The sequence below is a fragment of the Balaenoptera acutorostrata genome, chromosome 7 (genome assembly GCF_949987535.1).
Source record: "Balaenoptera acutorostrata chromosome 7, mBalAcu1.1, whole genome shotgun sequence".
Lineage (NCBI taxonomy): Eukaryota > Metazoa > Chordata > Mammalia > Artiodactyla > Balaenopteridae > Balaenoptera > Balaenoptera acutorostrata.
The window spans coordinates 108614119-108632984 of record NC_080070.1 but is presented as its reverse complement, the minus strand read 5'-3'; the positions used below and the strand labels follow the sequence as shown (position 1 = coordinate 108632984).

At 47.8% G+C, this 18866-nt stretch overlaps 1 protein-coding gene across 6 annotated transcripts in view; it reads right to left on the bottom strand.

The window, feature by feature from the left end:
* The window catches only part of OGDH (oxoglutarate dehydrogenase), a 79413-nt gene that overhangs the window by 2711 nt on the left and 57836 nt on the right, over positions 1-18866 (bottom strand). For all 6 annotated transcript variants that reach the window (XM_028167853.2, XM_057549702.1, XM_028167852.2 and 3 more), the window contains 10 exons: positions 13782-13961; positions 13290-13442; positions 12462-12564; positions 11904-12032; positions 11402-11552; positions 11034-11161; positions 10691-10869; positions 10144-10215; positions 9429-9557; positions 8748-8820 (listed from right to left, as the gene is read on the bottom strand). In XM_028167853.2, the coding sequence (XP_028023654.2) occupies positions 8748-8820; positions 9429-9557; positions 10144-10215; positions 10691-10869; positions 11034-11161; positions 11402-11552; positions 11904-12032; positions 12462-12564; positions 13290-13442; positions 13782-13961 (1297 nt within the window). The remainder of the gene's footprint in view (positions 1-8747; positions 8821-9428; positions 9558-10143; positions 10216-10690; positions 10870-11033; positions 11162-11401; positions 11553-11903; positions 12033-12461; positions 12565-13289; positions 13443-13781; positions 13962-18866) is intronic.

The following is an 18866-nucleotide window of genomic DNA, read 5'->3' as shown; positions in this document are numbered from 1 at the left end:
AAAGTCATCCATGTTCATGGATTGGGAGACTTAATATTGTCATGATGTTAACACTATTAAAGCAATCTATAGATTCAATGCAATCCTTACCAAAATCCCAATGACAGGGACTTCCCTGATGGCGCAGTGGTTAAGAATCCGCCTGCCAATGCAGGGGACATGGGTTTGAGCCCTGGTCCGGGAAGATCCCACATGCTGCGGAGCAACTAAGCCCGTGAGCCACAACTACTGAGCCTGCGCTCTAGAGCCCGAGAGCCACAACTACTGAGTCCGTGTGCTGCAACTACAGAAGCCCGTGTGCCTAGAGTCCGTGCTCTGCAACAAGAGAAGCCACCGCAATGAGAAGCCCGCTCACCACAACGAAGAGTAGCCCCCGCTCACTGCAACTAGAGAAAGCCTGCGCGCAGCAACGAAGACCCAACACAGCCTAAATAAATAAATAAATAAATACATCTTAAAAAAAAAATCCCAATGACATTTTTTGCAGAAATAGAAAAGTCCACCCTAAAATTCATGGAATCCCAAAGGACCCTGAATAGCTAAAATTATCTTGAAAAGAGAAAAATAAAGCTGGAGGACTCATGCTTCCTGATTTCAAAACTTACTACAAAGCTACAATATCAAAGTGGTACTGGCATAAAGACAGATATATAGACCAATGGAAGAGAACAGAGAGACCAGAAATGAACCTTCATGTATATGGTCAAATGATTTTGACAAGGGAACCAAGACTTCAATGGGGAAAGGAGAGTCTCTTCAACAAATGGTGCTGGGAAAACTGGATATCCACATGCAGATGAAGCTGGACCCTTACACCATACAGACACACTAACTCAAAATGGATTAAAGACTTAAATACAAGACTGAAATTATAAAACTTAGAAGAAAACATGCAGAGATTGGTTCAAGATGGAAGAGTAGAAGGACGTGTGCTCACTCCCTCTCGTGAGAGCACCGGAATCACAACTAACTGCTGAACAATCATCAACAGGAAGACACTGGAACTCACCAAAAAAGATACCCCATATCCAAGGACAAAGGAGAAGCTGCAATGAGATGGCAGGAGGGGCGCAATCACAATAAAATCAAATCCCACAACCGCTGGGTGGGTGACTCACAAACTGGAGACCACTTACACCAGAGAAGTCCACCCACTGGAGTGAAGGTTCTGAGCCGCACGTCAGGCTTCCCAACCCGGGGGTCCAGCAACGGGAGGAGGAATTCCTAGAGAATCAGACTTTGAAGGCTAGCGGGATTTGACTGCAGGACTTCGACAGGACTGGGGGAAACAGAGACTCCACTCTTGGAGGGCACACACAAAGTAGTGTGCGCATCAGGACCCAGGGGAAGGAGCAGTGACCCCAGAAGAGACTGAACCAGACCTACCTGCTAGTGTTGCGGGGTCTCCTGCAGAGGCAGGGTGTGGCTGTGGTTCACCATGGGGACAAAGACACTGGCAGCAGAAGTTCTGGGAAGTACTCCTTGGCGCCATTAGCCCCACCAAAGAGCCTGTAGGCTCCAGTGCTGGGTCACCTCAGGCCAAACAACCAACAGGGAGGGAACCCAGCCCCACCCATCAGCAGACAAGCGGATTAAAGTTTCACTGAGCTCTGCCCACCAGAGCAACACCCAGCTCTACCCACCACCAGTCCCTCCCAGCAGGAAACTTGCACAAGTCTCTTAGGTAGCCTCATCCACCAGAGGGCAGACAGCAGAAGCAAGAAGAACTACAGTTCTGCAGCTTGTGGAAGGAAAACCACATTCACAGAAAGATAGACAAAATGAAAAGGCAGAGGACTTTGTACCAGATGAAGGAACAAGATAAAACCCGAGAAAAACAATGAAATGAAGTGGAGATAGGCAACCTTCCAGAAAAAGAATTCAGAATAATGATAGTAAAGATGATCCAGGACCTTGGAAAAAGAATGGAGGCAGTGATTGAGAAGATACAAGAAATGTTTAACAAAGACCTAGAAGAATTAAAGAACAAACACCTAGAAGAATTAAAGAACAAACAAACAGATGAACAATACAATAACTGAAATGAAAAATACACTAGAAGGAAACAATAGCAGAATAACTGAGGCAGAAGAACGGATAAGTGACCTGGAAGACAGAATGGTGGAATTCACTGCTGTGGAACAGAATAAAGAAAAAAGAATGAAAAGAAATGAAGAAAGCCTAAGAGACCTCTGGGACAACATTAAACACAACAACATTCACATTATAGGGGTCCCAGAAGGAGAAGAGAGAGAGAAAGGACCCGAGAAAATATTTGAAGAGATTATAGTCAAAAACTTCCCTAGGGCTTCCCTGGTGGCGCAGTGGTTGGGAGTCTGCCTGCTAATGCAGGGGACACGGGTTCGAGCCCTGGTCTGGGAAGATCCCACATGCCGTGGAGCGGCTGGGCCCGTGAGCCACAATTGCTGAGCCTGCGCGTCTGGAGCCTGTGCCCCGCGACGGGAGGGGCCGCGATAGAGAGAGGCCCGCGCACCGCGATGAAGAGCGGTCCCCGCACCGCGATGAAGAGTGGCCCCCGCTTGCCGCAACTGGAGAAAGCCCTCGCACGAACCGAAGACCCGGCACAGCCAAAAATAAATAAATAAATAAATTAATTAATTAAAAACAAACAAACAAAAAAAAAAAAAAAAAAAAAACTTCCCTAACATGGGAAATGAAATAGCCACCCAAGTCCAGGATGCACAGAGAGTCCCAGGCAGGATAAACCTAAGGAGAAACACATTGAGACACATAGTAATCAAACTGACAAAAATTAAAGACAAAGAAAAATTATTGAAAGCAACAAGGGAAAAATGACAAAAAACATACAAGGGAACTCCCATAAGGTTAACAGCTGATTTCTCAGCAGAAACTCTACAAGCCAGAAGGGAGTGGCATGATATATTTAAAGTGATGAAGGGGAAGAACTTACAACCAAGATTACTCCACCTGGCAAGGATCTCATTCAGATTCGAGGGAGAAATCAAAAGCTTTACAGACAAGCAAAAGCTGAGAAAATTCAGCACCAACAAACCAGCTCTACAACAAATGCTAAAGGAACTTCCCTGAGTGGGAAACACAAGAGAAGAAAAGGACCTACAAAAATAAACCCATAACAAGAAAATGGTAATAGGAACATACATATCGATAATTACCCTACTCATGAATGGATTAAATGCTCCAACCAAAAGACACAGGCTCGCTGAATGGATACAAACACAAGGCCCATATATATGCTGTCTAAAAGAGACCCACTTCAGACCTAGGGACACATACAGACTGAAAGTGGTGGGATGGAAAAAGATATTCCATGCAAATGGAAATCAAAGAAAGCTGGAGTAGCAATACTCATATCAGATAAAACAGACTTTAAAATAAAGAATGTTACAAGAGACAAGGAAGGACACTACATAATGATCAAGGGATCAATCCAAGAAGAAGATACAACAATTATAAATATATATGCACCAAACACAGGAGCACCTCAATAAATAAAGCAACTCCTAACAGCTATAAAAGAGGAAATAGACAGTAATGCAATAATAGTGGGGGACTTTAACACCTCACTTACACCAATGGACAGATCATCCAGACAGAAAATTAATAAGGAAGCACAAGCTTTAAATGACACAGTAGACCAGATAGATTTAATTGATATTTATAGGACATTCCATCCAAAAGAGCAGACTACACTTTCTTCTCAAGTGCACACGGAACATTCTCCAGGACAGATCACATCTTGGGTCACAAATCAAGCCTCAGTAAATTTAGGAAAATTGAAATCATATCAAGCATCTTTTCCGACCACAATGCTATGAGGTTAGAAATCAGTTACAGGGAAAAAGACGTAAAAAACACAAACACATGGAGGCTAAACAATACGTTATTAAATAACCAAGAGATCACTGAATAAATCAAAGAGGAAATCAAAAAATACCTAGAGACAAATTACAACAAAAACGTGACGATCCAAAACCTATGGGATGCAGCAAAAGCAGTTCTAAGAGGAAAGTTTATAGCAATACAAGCCTACCTCAAGAAACAAGAAAAATCTCAAATAAACAATCTAACCTTACACCTAAAGGAACTAGAGAAAGAAGAACAAACAAAACCCAAAGTTAGTAGAAGGAAAGAAATCATAAAGATCAGAGCAGAAATAAATGAAATACAAACAAAGAAAACAATAGCAAAGATTAATAAAACTAAAAGCTGGTTCTTTGAGAAGATAAACAAAATTGATAAACCATTAGCCAGACTCATCAAGAAAAAGAGGGAGAGGACTCAAATCAATAAAATTAGAAATGAAAAAGGAAAAGTTACAATGGACACCACAGAAATACAAAGCATCCTAAGAGAAGTCCTAAGACTACTACAAGCAACTTTATGCCAATAAAATGGACAACCTGGAAGAAACGGACAAACTCTTAGAAAGGTATAACCTTCCAAGACTGAACCAGGAAGAAACAGAAAATATGAACAGACCAATCACAAGTAATGAAATTGAAACCTTGATTAAAAACCTTCCAACAAACAAAAGTCCAGGACCAGATGGCTTCACAGGTGAATTCTATCAAACACTTAGAGAAGAGCTAACACCCATCCTTCTCAAACTCTTCCAAAAAATTGCAGAGGAAGGACCACTCCCAAACTCATTCTGTGAGGCCACCATCACCCTGATACCAAAACCAGACAAAGATACTACAAAAAAAGAAAATTTCAGACCAATATCACTGATGAATATAGATGCAAAAATCCTCAACAAAATACTAGCAAACAGAATCCACCAACACATTAAAAGGATCATACACCATGATCAAGTGGGATTTATCCCAGGGATGCAAGGATTCTTCAATATATGCAAATCAATCAATGTGATACACCATATTAACAAATTGAAGAATAAAAACCATATGATTATCTCAATAGATGCAGAAAAAAGCTTTTGACAAAATTCAACACCCATTTATGATAAAAACTCTCCAGAAAGTGGGCATAGAGGGAACCTACCTCAACATGATAAAGGCCATATACGACAAACCCACAGCTAACATCATTCTCAATGGTGAAAAACTGAAAGCATTTCCTCTAAGATCAGGGTCAAGACAAGGATGTCCACTCTCGCGACCATTATTCAACATAGTTTTGGAAGTCCTAGCTAAGGCAATCAGAGAAAAAAGAGAAATAAAAGGAATACAAATTGGAAAAGAAGAAGTAAAACTGTCACTGTTTGCAGATGACATGATACTATACATAGAGAATCCTAAAGATGCCACCAGAAAAATACTAGAGCTAATCAATGAATTTGGTAAAGTTGCAGGATACAAAATTAATGCACAGCTCTATTTACAATAGCCAGGACATGGAAGCAACCTAAGTGTCCATCATCGGATGAATGGATAAAGAAGATGTGGCACATATATACAATGGAATATTACTCAGCCATAAAAAGAAATGAAATGGAGGTATTTGTAATGAGGTGGATGGAGTTAGAGTCTGTCATACAGAGTGAAGTAAGTCAGAAAGAGAAAAACAAATACAGTATGCTAACACATATATATGGAATCTAAGGGAAAAAAAAAGGACATGAAGAACCTAGTGGCAAGATGGGAATAAAGACACAGACCTACTAAAGAAGGGACTTGAGGATATGGGGAGGGGGAGGGGTGAGATGTCACAGGGTGGGAGACTGTCATGGACATATATACACTACCAAATGTAAAATAGATAGCTAGTGGGAAGCAGCCGCATAGCACAGGGAGATCAGCTCGGTGCTTTGTGACCACCTAGAGGGGTGGGATAGGGAGGGTGGGAGGGAGGGAGATGCAAGAGGGAAGAGATATGGGAACATATGTATATGTATAACTGATTCACTTTGTTTTAAAGCAGAAACTAACACACCATTGTAAAGCAATTATACTTCAATAAAGATGTTAAAAAAAAATTAATGCACAGAAATCTCTTGCATTCCTATACACTAACAATGAAAGATCAGAAAGAGACATTAAAGAAACAATCCCATTCACCATGGCAACAAAAAGAATAAAATACATAGGAATAAACCTACCTAAGGAGGTAAAAGACCTGTACTCAGAAACCTATAAGACACTGATGAAAGAAATCAAAGATGACACAAAAAGATGGAGAGATATACCATGTTCTTGGATTGGAAGAATCAATATTGTGAAAATGTCTATACTACCCAAAGCAATCTACAGATTCAACGCAATCCCTATCAAATTACTAACGGCATGTTTTACAGAACTAGAAAACATGCGGCAAAAGCTTCATGACATTGGGACTTCCCTGGTGGAACAAGTGGTTAAGAATCCGCCTGCCAATGCAGGGGACACAGGTTTGATCCCTGGTCCAGGAAGATCCCACATGCTGCGGACCCACTAAGCCCGTGCGCCACAACTATCGAGCCTGCGCTCTAAAGCCCGTGCGCCACAACTACTAAGCCCACGTGCCACAACTACTGAAGCCCGTGTGCCTACAGCCTGTGCTCCACAACAAGAGAAGCCACCACAATGAGAAGCCCGTGCACCACAATGAAGAGTAGCCCCCGCTCGCTGCAACTAGAGAAAGCCTGTGCGCAGCAACGAAGACCCAATGCAGCCAAAAATAAATAAATTTATTAAAAAAAAAATAGCTTCGTGACATTGAATTTGGCAGTGATTTCTTAGATGTGACTCCAAAGACACAGACAACAACAAAAAAAAGAGAAAAAGTGGACTTCATGAAAATTTAAAAATTTTGTGCATCCAAAGACGACACACAGGGACTTCCCTGGTGGTCCAGTGGTTAAGACTCCGCACTCCCAATGCATGGGGCATGGGTTTGATCCCTGGTTGGGGAAGCAGGATTCTACATGCCGTGCGGTGCAGCAAACAAACAAACAAACTTCACACAGATGGAAGAAAATAGTTGCAAGTCACATATCTGATAAGGCATTGATATCCAGTAAATAGAGAGAAATCTTACAACTCAACAACAAAACAAACAACCCAATTAAAAAATGGGCAAGGACTTAATTAAACATTTTTCCAAAGACAACATACAGATGGCCAATAAGCACATGAAAAGACGCTCAACATCACTAATCATTAGGTTAACAAAAATCAAAACTGTGATGAGATACTACCTTCATGGTCACTAGGATGGCTATTATGAAACAAAAACAAAAACCAAGAAAACAATAACAGAAAACAGTAGTGTTGGCAAGAATGTAGAGAAACTGGAACCCTTGTGTATTGCTGTGAACCACTATAGAAAATGGTATGGTATGCCTGAAGAATTACCATATGACCCAGGAATCTGCTTCTTGGTATATACCCAAAGGAATTGAAAGCAGGGTCTTGAAGAGAGATTTGTACACCCATGTTCATAGCAGCATTATTCCCAATGGCTAAAATGTGGGGGTAACCCAAGTGTCCACTGACAGATGAATAGATAAACAAAAAGTGGTATATAAATACAACAGAACATTATTCAGCCTTAGAAAAGAAGGAAGTTCTGACACTTGGTACAACATGGATGAACCTTGAGGATACTGTGCTGAGTGAAATAAGCCTGTCACATAAAGACACATACTGTATGATCCCACTCACATGCAGTTCCTAGAGGAGCCAAACCCACAGAGACAGAAAGCAGAATGGTGGGTGCGGGCTGGGGAAGGAGTGGTGATGGGGGAGTTCTTTAATGGGTGCAGAGTTTCAGTTTGGGAAGATGAAAAAGTTCTGGAGATGGACGGGGTTGATGGTTGCACAATGACGTGAATGTGTTTATTAATGCCACTGAACTGTACGCTTAAAAATGGCTAATAAGATGGTAAATTTTATATTATGCATATTTCACCATAATAAAAAAAAATGGGGGGCTTCCCTGGTGGCGCAGTGGTTGAGAATCCGCCTGCCAATGCAGGGGACACGGGTTCGAGCCCTGGTCTGGGAAGATCCCACATGCTGCGGAGCAACTGGGTCCGTGAGCCACAACTACTGAGCCTGCGCATCTGGAGCCTGTGCTCCGCAACAAGAGAGGCCGCGATAGTGAGAGCAGAAGCCCGCGCACTGCGATGAAGAGTGGCCCCCGCTTGCCGCAACTAGAGGAAGCCCTCGCACAGAAACGAAGACCCAACACAGCCAAAAATAAATAAATAAATAAATAATTTATTAAAAAAAAAAAAAAAAAAAATGGGAAAAAAAACAAAGAAGGGGTTTACCTTGACCGAAGACTAAAGGGGGCTCCATGGCTGGGAGTAAGTGGGCTCCTTTGGCCCTGTAAGCCTGGGGATGTGCAGGCCCACTGTGTGCTGTGTCAGCCACCTGATGTCTGCTGTCCGGGGGGAAATCTCAGTGCTGTGGGCCTCACCTCACACCACTGAGCTGCCGTGTTACATGGCAGGCCCTACCCACCGGTGCTTCTCCTCTGTCCCTGGTGGTGAGCTGCCATCAGCACCCCAGGAGCAGTGCCCAGGCAGCAGCGTGAACTCTTAACCTCAGACTCACATCACTGCCTCTGGAAGAGTCCTGGGGGGCCCACCCAGGCAGAGGCCACAGACCCCGGTGGGACGCGAGACATGCTGTTTGACCAATTTGCACATGAGCTCTGACATCCAGGCTGTCGTGTTCAGTGGTCTTTACCCAACAACCAAAAAATGTGGCAAGGACCAGAGTGAGACTGACAAGTATAAGCCCCCCCGAGAGTAGCAGTGAAGATCTCCTCCAAATGCCCACCCCCCTCAAGCCTACCTGGAAGCATCTCATCAAAGCTGGATCTGGCCTCAGGGTGCCGCAGAAGGGACTTGGGGGTGAAGATGATTAACTGAAACACAGGAGCACAGGCTCAGGTTCTAAGGATTCCAGAAGGAGGGCCGAAAGCAAGGGGCTGCCCAGGCCTCGTCTTCAGAACAGGCATCTAGCGCTGCCCTCCCAGCTCTACGGTCAGGGGGATCCGCAGGTTAGAGGTGAAAAGGGAAGGAAGACAGGACGATGCGGTTTCCCCTTGTCCCCTCTCCTCTGCCCTGAGACACTGGGCATCCACTCCTCCAGGGTCTGCCCCAGCCTGCTCGGAGCCCTGGGTGCCCCCTACCCTGTACCTGGGGAAGACCCCTGAGCCCTTCCTGGACGTCCCTGCCTGTGGCCAGGGCTGTCCTGTCCCATGGGCCTGCCTGGCCCTGCACCGTGACCGGCAGCAGCAGGGGGCATTCTCCCCTAGGACCCTTCACTCACACTCCTACTCACCCTTCAACACCTCACCCAGGAGCCTGCTTCCCAGGGACTCTCTGCTCCCTTGGCCCCTGCGGGGGCTCAGCTCTCCTCCAAGCTCAACGCACCATCTACGACCACCCGCCCACAAGTCCATCCTCCCATTGGGCTGGGGCCCTGAGTTCTCAGGCCAGGCCTCTCTGAGCTGGGACACCCCCAACTGACCGGCTTCCGGAAGGGCAGGAGAATCTGGCGACGCAGCACATGGAAGAAGTTGCCAGGGGTGGAGCAGTTGACGACAACCCAGTTGCAATCATACAGCTGATTTATGTCAAAGTTGGCTTCCTTAAGGTCCTGGAGCAAGAAGGGAAAGGGCCAGAGGCCAGGCGGCACTGAGCACCCCATCGCAGGGGGCATCAAGGCAGAGGGCCTCACGGCCGCAGCCTTAGGGTGCCACAGCTCCTCCAGAGATGCACACACAGGGGACACTGACGAGAGCTCAGCCAGCCAGCCCCACGCTCTGAATGGGATTCTCAGTCCCATGTAATCCCTATTTCTCTGAAAACTACTGCCTGGCCTGGGACAGACACAGCTTCTACCTAAAACCAATTCTGATGTTCCTTAGAAACAGAACCCCCAAAATTTCCTTTTAGCTCTTAAAGTTTCACTAAAATCACCCCAGAGTTCTTTCCTCTAAACTGTCTGCCTGAATCAAAATACAGGCAGTATCACTCCTAGAAGCTTCTGCTATAGCTTTCAGCGCCTCTGCTTTCTACAGCAGCAGGGACGACAGGAGGCAGCCCGGCACTGTCTTCTGTTCTCTAAGAAGGCCTCTCACTTTGTGGAGACCAGCAGGCTCGGGGCCCACCTGCAACTCCTGAGAGGCACAGAGCAGTCGTGCCTTCAGAGTTGCCCACAGACGCCCAGGTGCACCACTCACCGGCAGGACGTCTGGGTCGTCATTGCACATCTGCAGGAACCGCTCCGGCCTGGCGGAGGAATGTTCCGGACCCTGGAACCAGAAACACAAGTTACAGATCAGGAGCTTCCCCCATGCTGACCGTTGCTTTCAGTACGTCTCTTCCTTAACCAACTTGCTCATTTTGGTCTGAAAAACACCAACTTGTCTCTTTCCTGCTGGCAGTTTAATTCCTTCTCCTCCTGCCCATGGAGCGTGGAGGGGGCGTTTCCACGTCAGGACAGGGCCCAGCACTCCTGGTTCCTCCAGGTTTCCAAACCCGAGTCTTAAGCAAGCAACCCCCCCAGGGCCTGGCGGAGGAGGAGGAAAGAGAACAGGGAACACCGGAGCCTGGGAGGCCCCTGTCCGCACAGCCACTTCTCATCAGTAACGGAGCAGGACCTGCCTCTTGCCTTCCAAGGGAGGTGGGGAACACCAGCGGAGCCCGTACGGTGCCAATTTCGGGGTCAGGGTCCTAGGCAGGCCCTTCCCACGTTCTAGGTCTGCCGGGAAGGGGCGGGGGCCTCACCATGCCCTCCATGCCGTGGGGCAGCAGCAGCACGATGCCGTTCTGCCGCACCCACTTGGCTTGTCCCGGGCAGATGAACTGGTCGATGATGCACTGGGCCGTGTTGTGGAAGTCACCAAACTGGGCCTCCCAGAGGACCAGGGCGTTAGGACTGGCCATGGCAAAACCCAGCTCAAAGCCTGCAGAGCAGGAGGGAGGGAGAAGACGGGACAGGAGTCAGCTGGTGGGCGGGAAGGGGGCTGTGGTGGGGGAGAGTGGGACGGAAGGGAGGAGGGGGGAGGGGTGGCAGGGGAAGCAGTGGGGAGGTGGCAGGGAGGAGGGCCTTGCAGGCTGGGGTGCTCACCCAGGACCCCGTACTCGGACAGCGAGCTGTTGCACACAGTGTAGGGGGCCTGGTTGGGCCAGAGGTGGTTCATGGGGATGCAGGTTCTCTTGTCCACGTTCTGGTCGTGCAGCACGTGGTGGCGATGGCTGAGGGAGAACAGCACAGATCAGCGGCAGAAGCCAGCCCCGTGCACTGCCGCGGGAGCACAAAGCCCCGTTCTTAACAGAAGTGTCTAATCAGAGCAGGGAAAGGGTGCTTCTGGGTCTGAGCAATGGGATCTGATGACTGTCTCCTGGCAGGGATTTTCTTCTGGGAGAGGAACTCCAGAGCCCTTCCTTTCCATCTCCCGTGCTCTGAAGGGCCCACAAGAACACTGAGACCATTACCTAAAAGTGCCCCGCTCCACGTCCTGGCCGCTCAGCCGGATATGGATGCCCTCCTTCAGGAGGGAGCCAAAAGCCATGTACTCTGCCAGAGCCCAGTCCACCGTCCTGTTCTTCACCAGCTCGCCACGCGTCTTCAGGATCCGGCTCAGCCCTGCGGAGACAGCGTGCTCACCAGCCGCCCGGCACACCCTCCCGCTCGGGACAAGAGCTGAGCTTCCTTCGCTCCCAGCTTTCGGGAGTCCTGATTCACCGGGAGAGCGGGGAAGGGAGCTGAGTGGAGACCAGGCCAGAGAGGCTGTGACATCCCGTCCCGTCCTCCACTGCTCCGCTGGCTGAGGACCTCGCCGGGGCAGGGGCGAGGTGAGGCGAGGGCTTCCCTCATCCAGCCACCCCGGCCTTGAACGAGCAGGGACCGCAGGTGGGCGAGGACTGGTCTCATGCCGGGACACAGCTCGCACTGGACTCGGCCCAACACTTCCAAAGGTCCGGGTGGCGCCCTTACCTCCGTGAATGGTGAAGTTCTCCACAGGCACGGAGCTGGCCACGTTCCCAATGTGCGTGAGAATATCCTCCGTCAGGCCCGTGGAGGGGCAGGTCATGCTCCTGGGCTGCCCATCCAGGGTGAAGAAGCCTAGCGGGGAAGGGGCGAGCTGACACACAGGTGCCACTCCTCACGGAGCCGTGGACACGCGAGACGCTGTGCAGCGGTGGCCAGGACCAGGAGCCGAGGTCAGGGGTCTGACTCTGGGGCCCACAGGTGCTGTGGAGTGGGGAGGGGCTCACTGGTGGCACTCCTCACTCACCAGGACCGGGAGCCGAGGTCAGGGGTCTGACTCCGGGGCCCACAGGTGCTGTGGAGTGGGGAGGGGCTCACCGGTGGCGCTCCTCACTCACCAGGACCGGGAGCCGAGGTCAGGGGTCTGACTCCGGGGCCCACAGGTGCTGTGGAGTGGGGAGGGGCTCACCGGTGGCGCTCCTCACTCACCAGGACCGGGAGCCGAAGTCAGGGGTCTGACTCCGGGGCCCACGGGTGCTGTGGAGTGGGGAAGGGCTCACTCACCAGGCCAGGGGGAGTCCAGCCAGTGCTTGATGTGCAAGATCTTCTCGTCCTTGGACCTGGTGAAGGCCTCCTCACAGATCTTGTCATACTTGGAGATCTCCTCCTGGAGGGTCGGGCCCGACACAGCCATCAGGGCCGCTCTGCACAGGGCACACCAGCCTCATGGCCAGTGCGCGCCTGGACTTCCTGAGTGCAGAGTCCCTCAGACCCCACTGGCCTCCAGGCCTTCTCCCCGCAACACGCACCACCCCGTGAGGTCTGTGGGAAGCTTCCGTTTTACTGTTCTCATTCCCGTAGCTGCTTCTCCAGTTGCTGGCTGCAGATCCTGCTCAACGCTGGAGCCCTGTCCCCGCCCACCATCTCGCCATATTCTTTCTGACGAGTTCTCATGGCTCCAAGCGCAGCCCCTGATCTTCCCATACTTCCGACTCAGCTTGCTCATACGCAGCCCTGCTCCTCTCTCTCCGTCACCCTGCACGGGCCTTCGCACTCATAACCAGCCAGAACTGACCAGGTCACAGCAGGCCCTTTACGAGCTGGATCCCTCATCAGCCTCTCGGCCTCTCACCCCTGTGCACTGGACTCTGTAAGCCAAGGAGGCCACTGCCTTGTGCCAAAGTGCTCTCAGGTCCCACCTCCCTCACGCAACTCCTCAGTAGCCTGGACTCTCCAAGAAGTTCTGCACCGAAATGCTATAGTTGGAAATATTTCACATGTTCTCACTTGGATCCTAATTACTCTGCAAAAGCGAGCATTTGCCCTGTGGTGGGCCTTCTCTATCCCTCCTTGGCTCTGGAAAGGCCCACTGGGACCAGAGCCGGGACGCACCTCATACTCAGGCTGGTTGACCACGCCCTGCGACACCAGCACCTCGGCATACTTCTGCAGCACGGGCTTCTGCTTGCGGATCTGCTTATACATGAGCGGCTGCGTGAACATGGGCTCGTCCATCTCGTTGTGGCCATTGCGTCGGTAACACACCTGAACACAGCCAGGAGACGCCAGCATCAGGGACCATGTTGGCCGGGACCCAGGACCCACGAGGACCTGCCCCATTTCTCCTACGTGACACCTCAGTTTACCTCTTCTAGAATTAGGGTCCTGTCTCTCTCTCCTTCACTCGCTAGAATTGCTTTGACTGTCACATGAGATGAAACGAGAGTGACCTGGGACTATCTCGGGACAGGATCCCAACTACCTTCTTCCCCAGGTCAGGTCACCCAGGCCGAAGATGCAGGAGCTCTCAGGAGGGGCAGTGAGATGCCCTGGCTCTAAGGAGCCCTGACCCCTCCCTTCAGGACACGGGCTAAGGTCACTCACCAGGTCCACCACCACGTCCTTGTGGAAGGTGCTCCTCCACTCGGCTGCCACCTTGCACACGTACATGACTGCCTCCGGGTCATCCGCGTTCACGTGGAAAATGGGGGCATTCACGACTCGGGCCACATCGGTGGGGTAGGGTGAGGAGCGGGCCATGCGTGGGTCGGTGGTGAAGCCGATCTGCAAGGGACAGGCAGCTTGGCCAGGGGGCTTGGGCATGCTGCTGGGCATGGGTGGGGCAGAGGTGGGGTGGGCCAGAGCAGGCCCACCCTCCAGGCCAATGGCAGGGTGGAACCAGGACAGGGGGTGGAGCTGAGGGCAGGGCAGGATAAGAGGGCAGGGCAGGAGCAGGAATGTTATGTGTCTGAGGGTGAGGGCGGGGCTAACGGCAGGCAGGGTGGAGCCTGAAGGCCACTTGCTGGAGGTCACTTGGCTGCCCTTGGCTTACTGTAAGACAGTTCCCAAACACTATTTTTTTTTTAATTGTTTTTTTTTTCCTATTCTGCTAACAAAATTCGTACATGTTCAGCAGAGTTTGGAAGACAGTATGAAAAATTAAAGTCACTATATTCTACCAGGTTCAGTGTAAATATTTTGATGTTTTCCTTTCCAGATGATTTTCTTTGCATGCATACACATGAAATATAAATATAAAATTTCAGATCCTATCATTTCTGTAATTTTGCACTTTGGTCACTTAACATTAGCATTTTTTTCTTTGAAAATTTAAAGGCCTCACCACTTAGATGTACTAAAACTTAATCACATATTCGTAATTTTATAACCTGCATTTAACATTTATTTTCATGGGGACTTTCCTGGTGGTCCAGTGGTAAAGAATCCGCCTTCCAGTGCAGGGGATGCAGGTTCGTTCCCTTGTCGGGGAACTAAGATCCCACGTGCTACGGGGCAACTAAGCCCGCGAGCCACAACTACTGAGCCTGCGCGCCTCAGCGAGAGAGCCTGTGTGCTGCAAACTACAGAGCCCACGCGCCACAACTAGAGAGAGAAAACCCGCACACCACAACTAGAGAGGAGGCCGCGCGCCACAACAAAGAGCCCACATGCTGCAACAAAAGATCCTGCCTGCCACAGCTAAGACCTGACGCAACCAAAAAAATAAAAAATAAAATAAAGAAAACAAATACCTAAAATTTATTTTTGTGAACTACTTCAAACATATAGAAAGTATGATAATACTATAATGATCACCCATGAACTCACAAGCCAAAATGAACAAATCTTAACAGTTTCAGGACTTTTTATACATTTCTGCTACAGCTGGCCCACACACAGGAAGCACGGCCCTGGAAGTGGAGGACACAGTTTCTACGTGTTGCAATATGTATTCCATACATCTATAAACAATATATAGTATCTTCTTAGGCTTATTGGTCACTAAAATTTTGATATCATTCAGACTTATGGAAAAGTTGAAAGCATACAGAGAACTCCCACACAGTCTTTACTCAGATTCACCAACTGTTGCCATCTTGCCCCTTTTCTTATTCATGCTCTTTCCATTACACACGAACGCACACACACACATTTTTCCTAAACCATTTGCAGGTAAGTAGTAGACGTCCCTATTCCCTAAAACATGGACATTTCATTACCAGCCAGAGTGCAGTTCTTGGCCCAAGCAATTTAATATTACAGAATACCGTTATCTGACCCTCAGTAGACACATTCCACCAATTGTAATAACGATGGCCAGTCTTTCTTGCCTTAGTCCCGTATCCAATCCAGCACATCACCCTGCATTAGTTGTCACCTCTCTCTAGTCCCCTTTAATCTTGAAGTCTTCTTGCTTTTCTTGGTTTTTCATAGCACTGACATTTTGGAAGAGTATTTCCATGTTTTTTAAACCATAGAGATATATAGTCTATGTACCTTACATATGGTGTCATACTCTATATGCTGTGCAAATCCTTTGCAACTTGCTTTCTGTTCAGTATTTATATTCAGGGTTCATCCAGGTTGAAACATGTACCTCTACTTCCTGTAGTAGAGCTTAGTGAAATCTAAGTACTGAATAGTATATACCACAGTTCATTTATCCATTCTCCTGTTGTTGGACATTCAGTTGTTTCCAACTTGTGGTTAATACATTGTTACACATTCTTATGGAGGTTTTCTCAGCAAACACTGAGTTTCTCTGCAGTACTCCTAAGAAGGGAAAACTAAGCCACAGGGTCAGAACATTGTACCTAAATACCATCAAGTGCTCTCCAAAGTGGTTGTACCACTCACCCTCCTACTAGCAGCATGAGTACCCTGCATTTCCACTCACCATATTGTGACCGTTTCCCCAGGATATTAAATATTTTAATGATTATATAATACTGCTTCCTACGGCTTTGCCAAAATTTATACAAAGACTCTTTGGTTTTGATAAACATTTTTTTTTTTTAAACTCTTCCCTGAAAAATCTTTTCTTAAAAAAATAAATTTATTTATTTATTTTTGGCTGCATTGGGTCTTCATTGCTGTGCACGGGCTTCCTTTAGTTGCGTCGAGCGGGGGCTACTCTTCATTGCACTGCACGGGCTTCTCATTGCGGCGGCTTCTCTTGTTGCAGAGCACGGGCTCTCGGTGTGTGGGCTTCAGTAGTTGTGGCCCGTGGGCTCTAGAGCGCAGGCTCAGTAGTTGTGGCACATGGGCTTAGTTGCTCCACGGCGTGTGGGATCTTCCCTGACCAGGGCTCAAACCCGTGTCCCCTGCATTGGCAGGCAGATTCCTAACCACTGGCCACCAGGAAAGCCCAATAAACATTCTTTTTTTTAAATAATTTTTTTTGTTCTTTGTTTTTTAAATTTATTTTATTTATTTTTATTTTTGGCCACGTTGGGTCTTTGTTGCTGCGTGCCGGCTTTCTTTAGTTGCGGTGAGTGGGGGCCACTCTTCGTTGTGGTGCATGGGCTTTTTGTTGCGGTGGCTTCTCTTGCTGTGGAGCACAGGCTCTAGGCACACGGGCTTCGGTAGTTGTGGCACACGGGCTCAGTAATTGTGGCTTGTGGGCTCTAGAGCGCAGGCTCAGTAGTTGTTGCACACAGGCTTAGTTGCTCCGTGGCATGTGGGATCTTCCCGGACCAGGGCTTGAACCCATGTCCCCTGCATTGGCAGGCGGATTCTTAACCACTGCACCACCAGCGAAGCCCCCTCACCCCCCACCCATAAACATTCTTATACAAAAACATTTAGCATCTGATGGCTTCCTTAGAAGAAAAATCCAGAAGAGGAAATCCTACGTATATCCTTAGAGAAACAAGAGCCTCAGCAAAGCACGTCTTTCCTTTCCTGCTACAGATCTTACTGGCCCCATGTCATGACTGATATCAAAAACAGTAAAAAGATTTAAGAAAACATTAGCAAAACCGTAGTTCTTACAGAAGTCTGAGAATTCTTTATTTATTTATGATGAATTGCTTTTACATAAACTCCTTTATTACACTGACTAAAGAAAAGATTAGAAATAGTCACAAACTGATGAGAACATTAAAAAAAGATGTACCAGGGAGAATTCTGATGAGCACTTACAGAGAACCTTGATCAATCCCATGGTCCATCTGGGTCTGGGTCTCGCCATAGGGAAATGAGGGTAGGGACCAGGTAAGACAGTGATCATAATATGCACATTACAGCTAGAACATCACAGAAAGTGAACTGCTTCCAAGTTTTGAGACCTCAGGCCCCCAGCTGCCCTGCCCAATATCCACCACTGTTACCGACTTCATCTTTTTTATTTTATTTTTAAAAAATATTTATTTATTTATTTGGCTGTGCCGGGTCTTAGTTGCGGCATGCGGGATCTAGTTCCCTGACCAGGGATTGAACCCGGGCCCCCTGCACTGGGAGCTTGGAGTCTTAATCACTGGACCATCAAGGAAGTCCCTGACTTCTTCATCTTTAAACACATATGGTGGGTGTACGCATACCCACCCACTCACACACACACACGGAGATGGAGCTATACTCCACATTCTGTTCTGTACTTTTTTCCCCCACTTAATGTATCTTATAGTTCATTTCAACAATATATATAGATCCTACTCTCTCAAATGGTTTTATTACATGGCGGTTGCAGTTAACTTACATTAGTGCTTATTTATGGGCCAGGCATTATTCTGAGCACTTTATGTATATTAATTTATATGTATTAATTCATTTAAGCCTTGTAACACATGGATGGATATATCATAAATTATTTAACTAGCTCCCTACTGATGTAGTGGTAGAAATTTTGGTTTCTAGTCTTGCTGCAGCAGTGATAGCTTCCCCACAATGCCCCTCCATATTATTTATTTATTTCAGTTTTGTACATTTATTTTTTCTTCCAGTTTTATTAAGATATTAGTTGTGCAGCAGTGACATATATATTATGTACATATATATATATATATATATATATATATATATATATATTTTTTTTTTTGGCCACACTGCGTGTCTTGCAGGATCTTAGTTCCCTGACTAGGCATCAAACCCGGGCCCTGGCAGTGAAAGCACCGAGTCCTAACCACTGGACAGCCAGGGAATTCCCTAAGTGATATCTTTAAAGAAATCTCTCAGTAGACGTTTGGGAGTGAGTGTACTAGTAGGAAAACCCCACAAAGTGGAACTGCTGGGTTTGAGAGCCAGAGGGGACCCTAGAGCCAAATGGTCTATCCTGGTTGAAGCCCTGTTTCCTTCAACCCTGCAGCTCTGTCCCTGGCTGCCCCCATCCACACCACTACCCCTGCTCCCACATGGGCCGGGCGCTCTGCAGCCTTCAGGGCTACCGCATCAACTTGCAGATGCAGCTGGGTGGGCCTGAAGGCCCCAGATTTGGCTAACTAAGGTCCTCACCCAACCCGGACTCTGCACCTTCTTCCCTGTCCCCTGTTTTCAGTGTCTTCCCCACCCTATTAAATTTCATGCGGTGCAAAAAAAAAAGGAACAGGTCTGATTGTTGGAAGTTCTTTTCATTCAGCTGAAATCTGCTGCTTCTTGGTAATTGCTATGCATTGGTGCGGACTCTGCCCATTATATTCCTTGCTTTGTGAAGCATTCATTTATTTGAAAACAGCTCTTATGCTTCTAGGA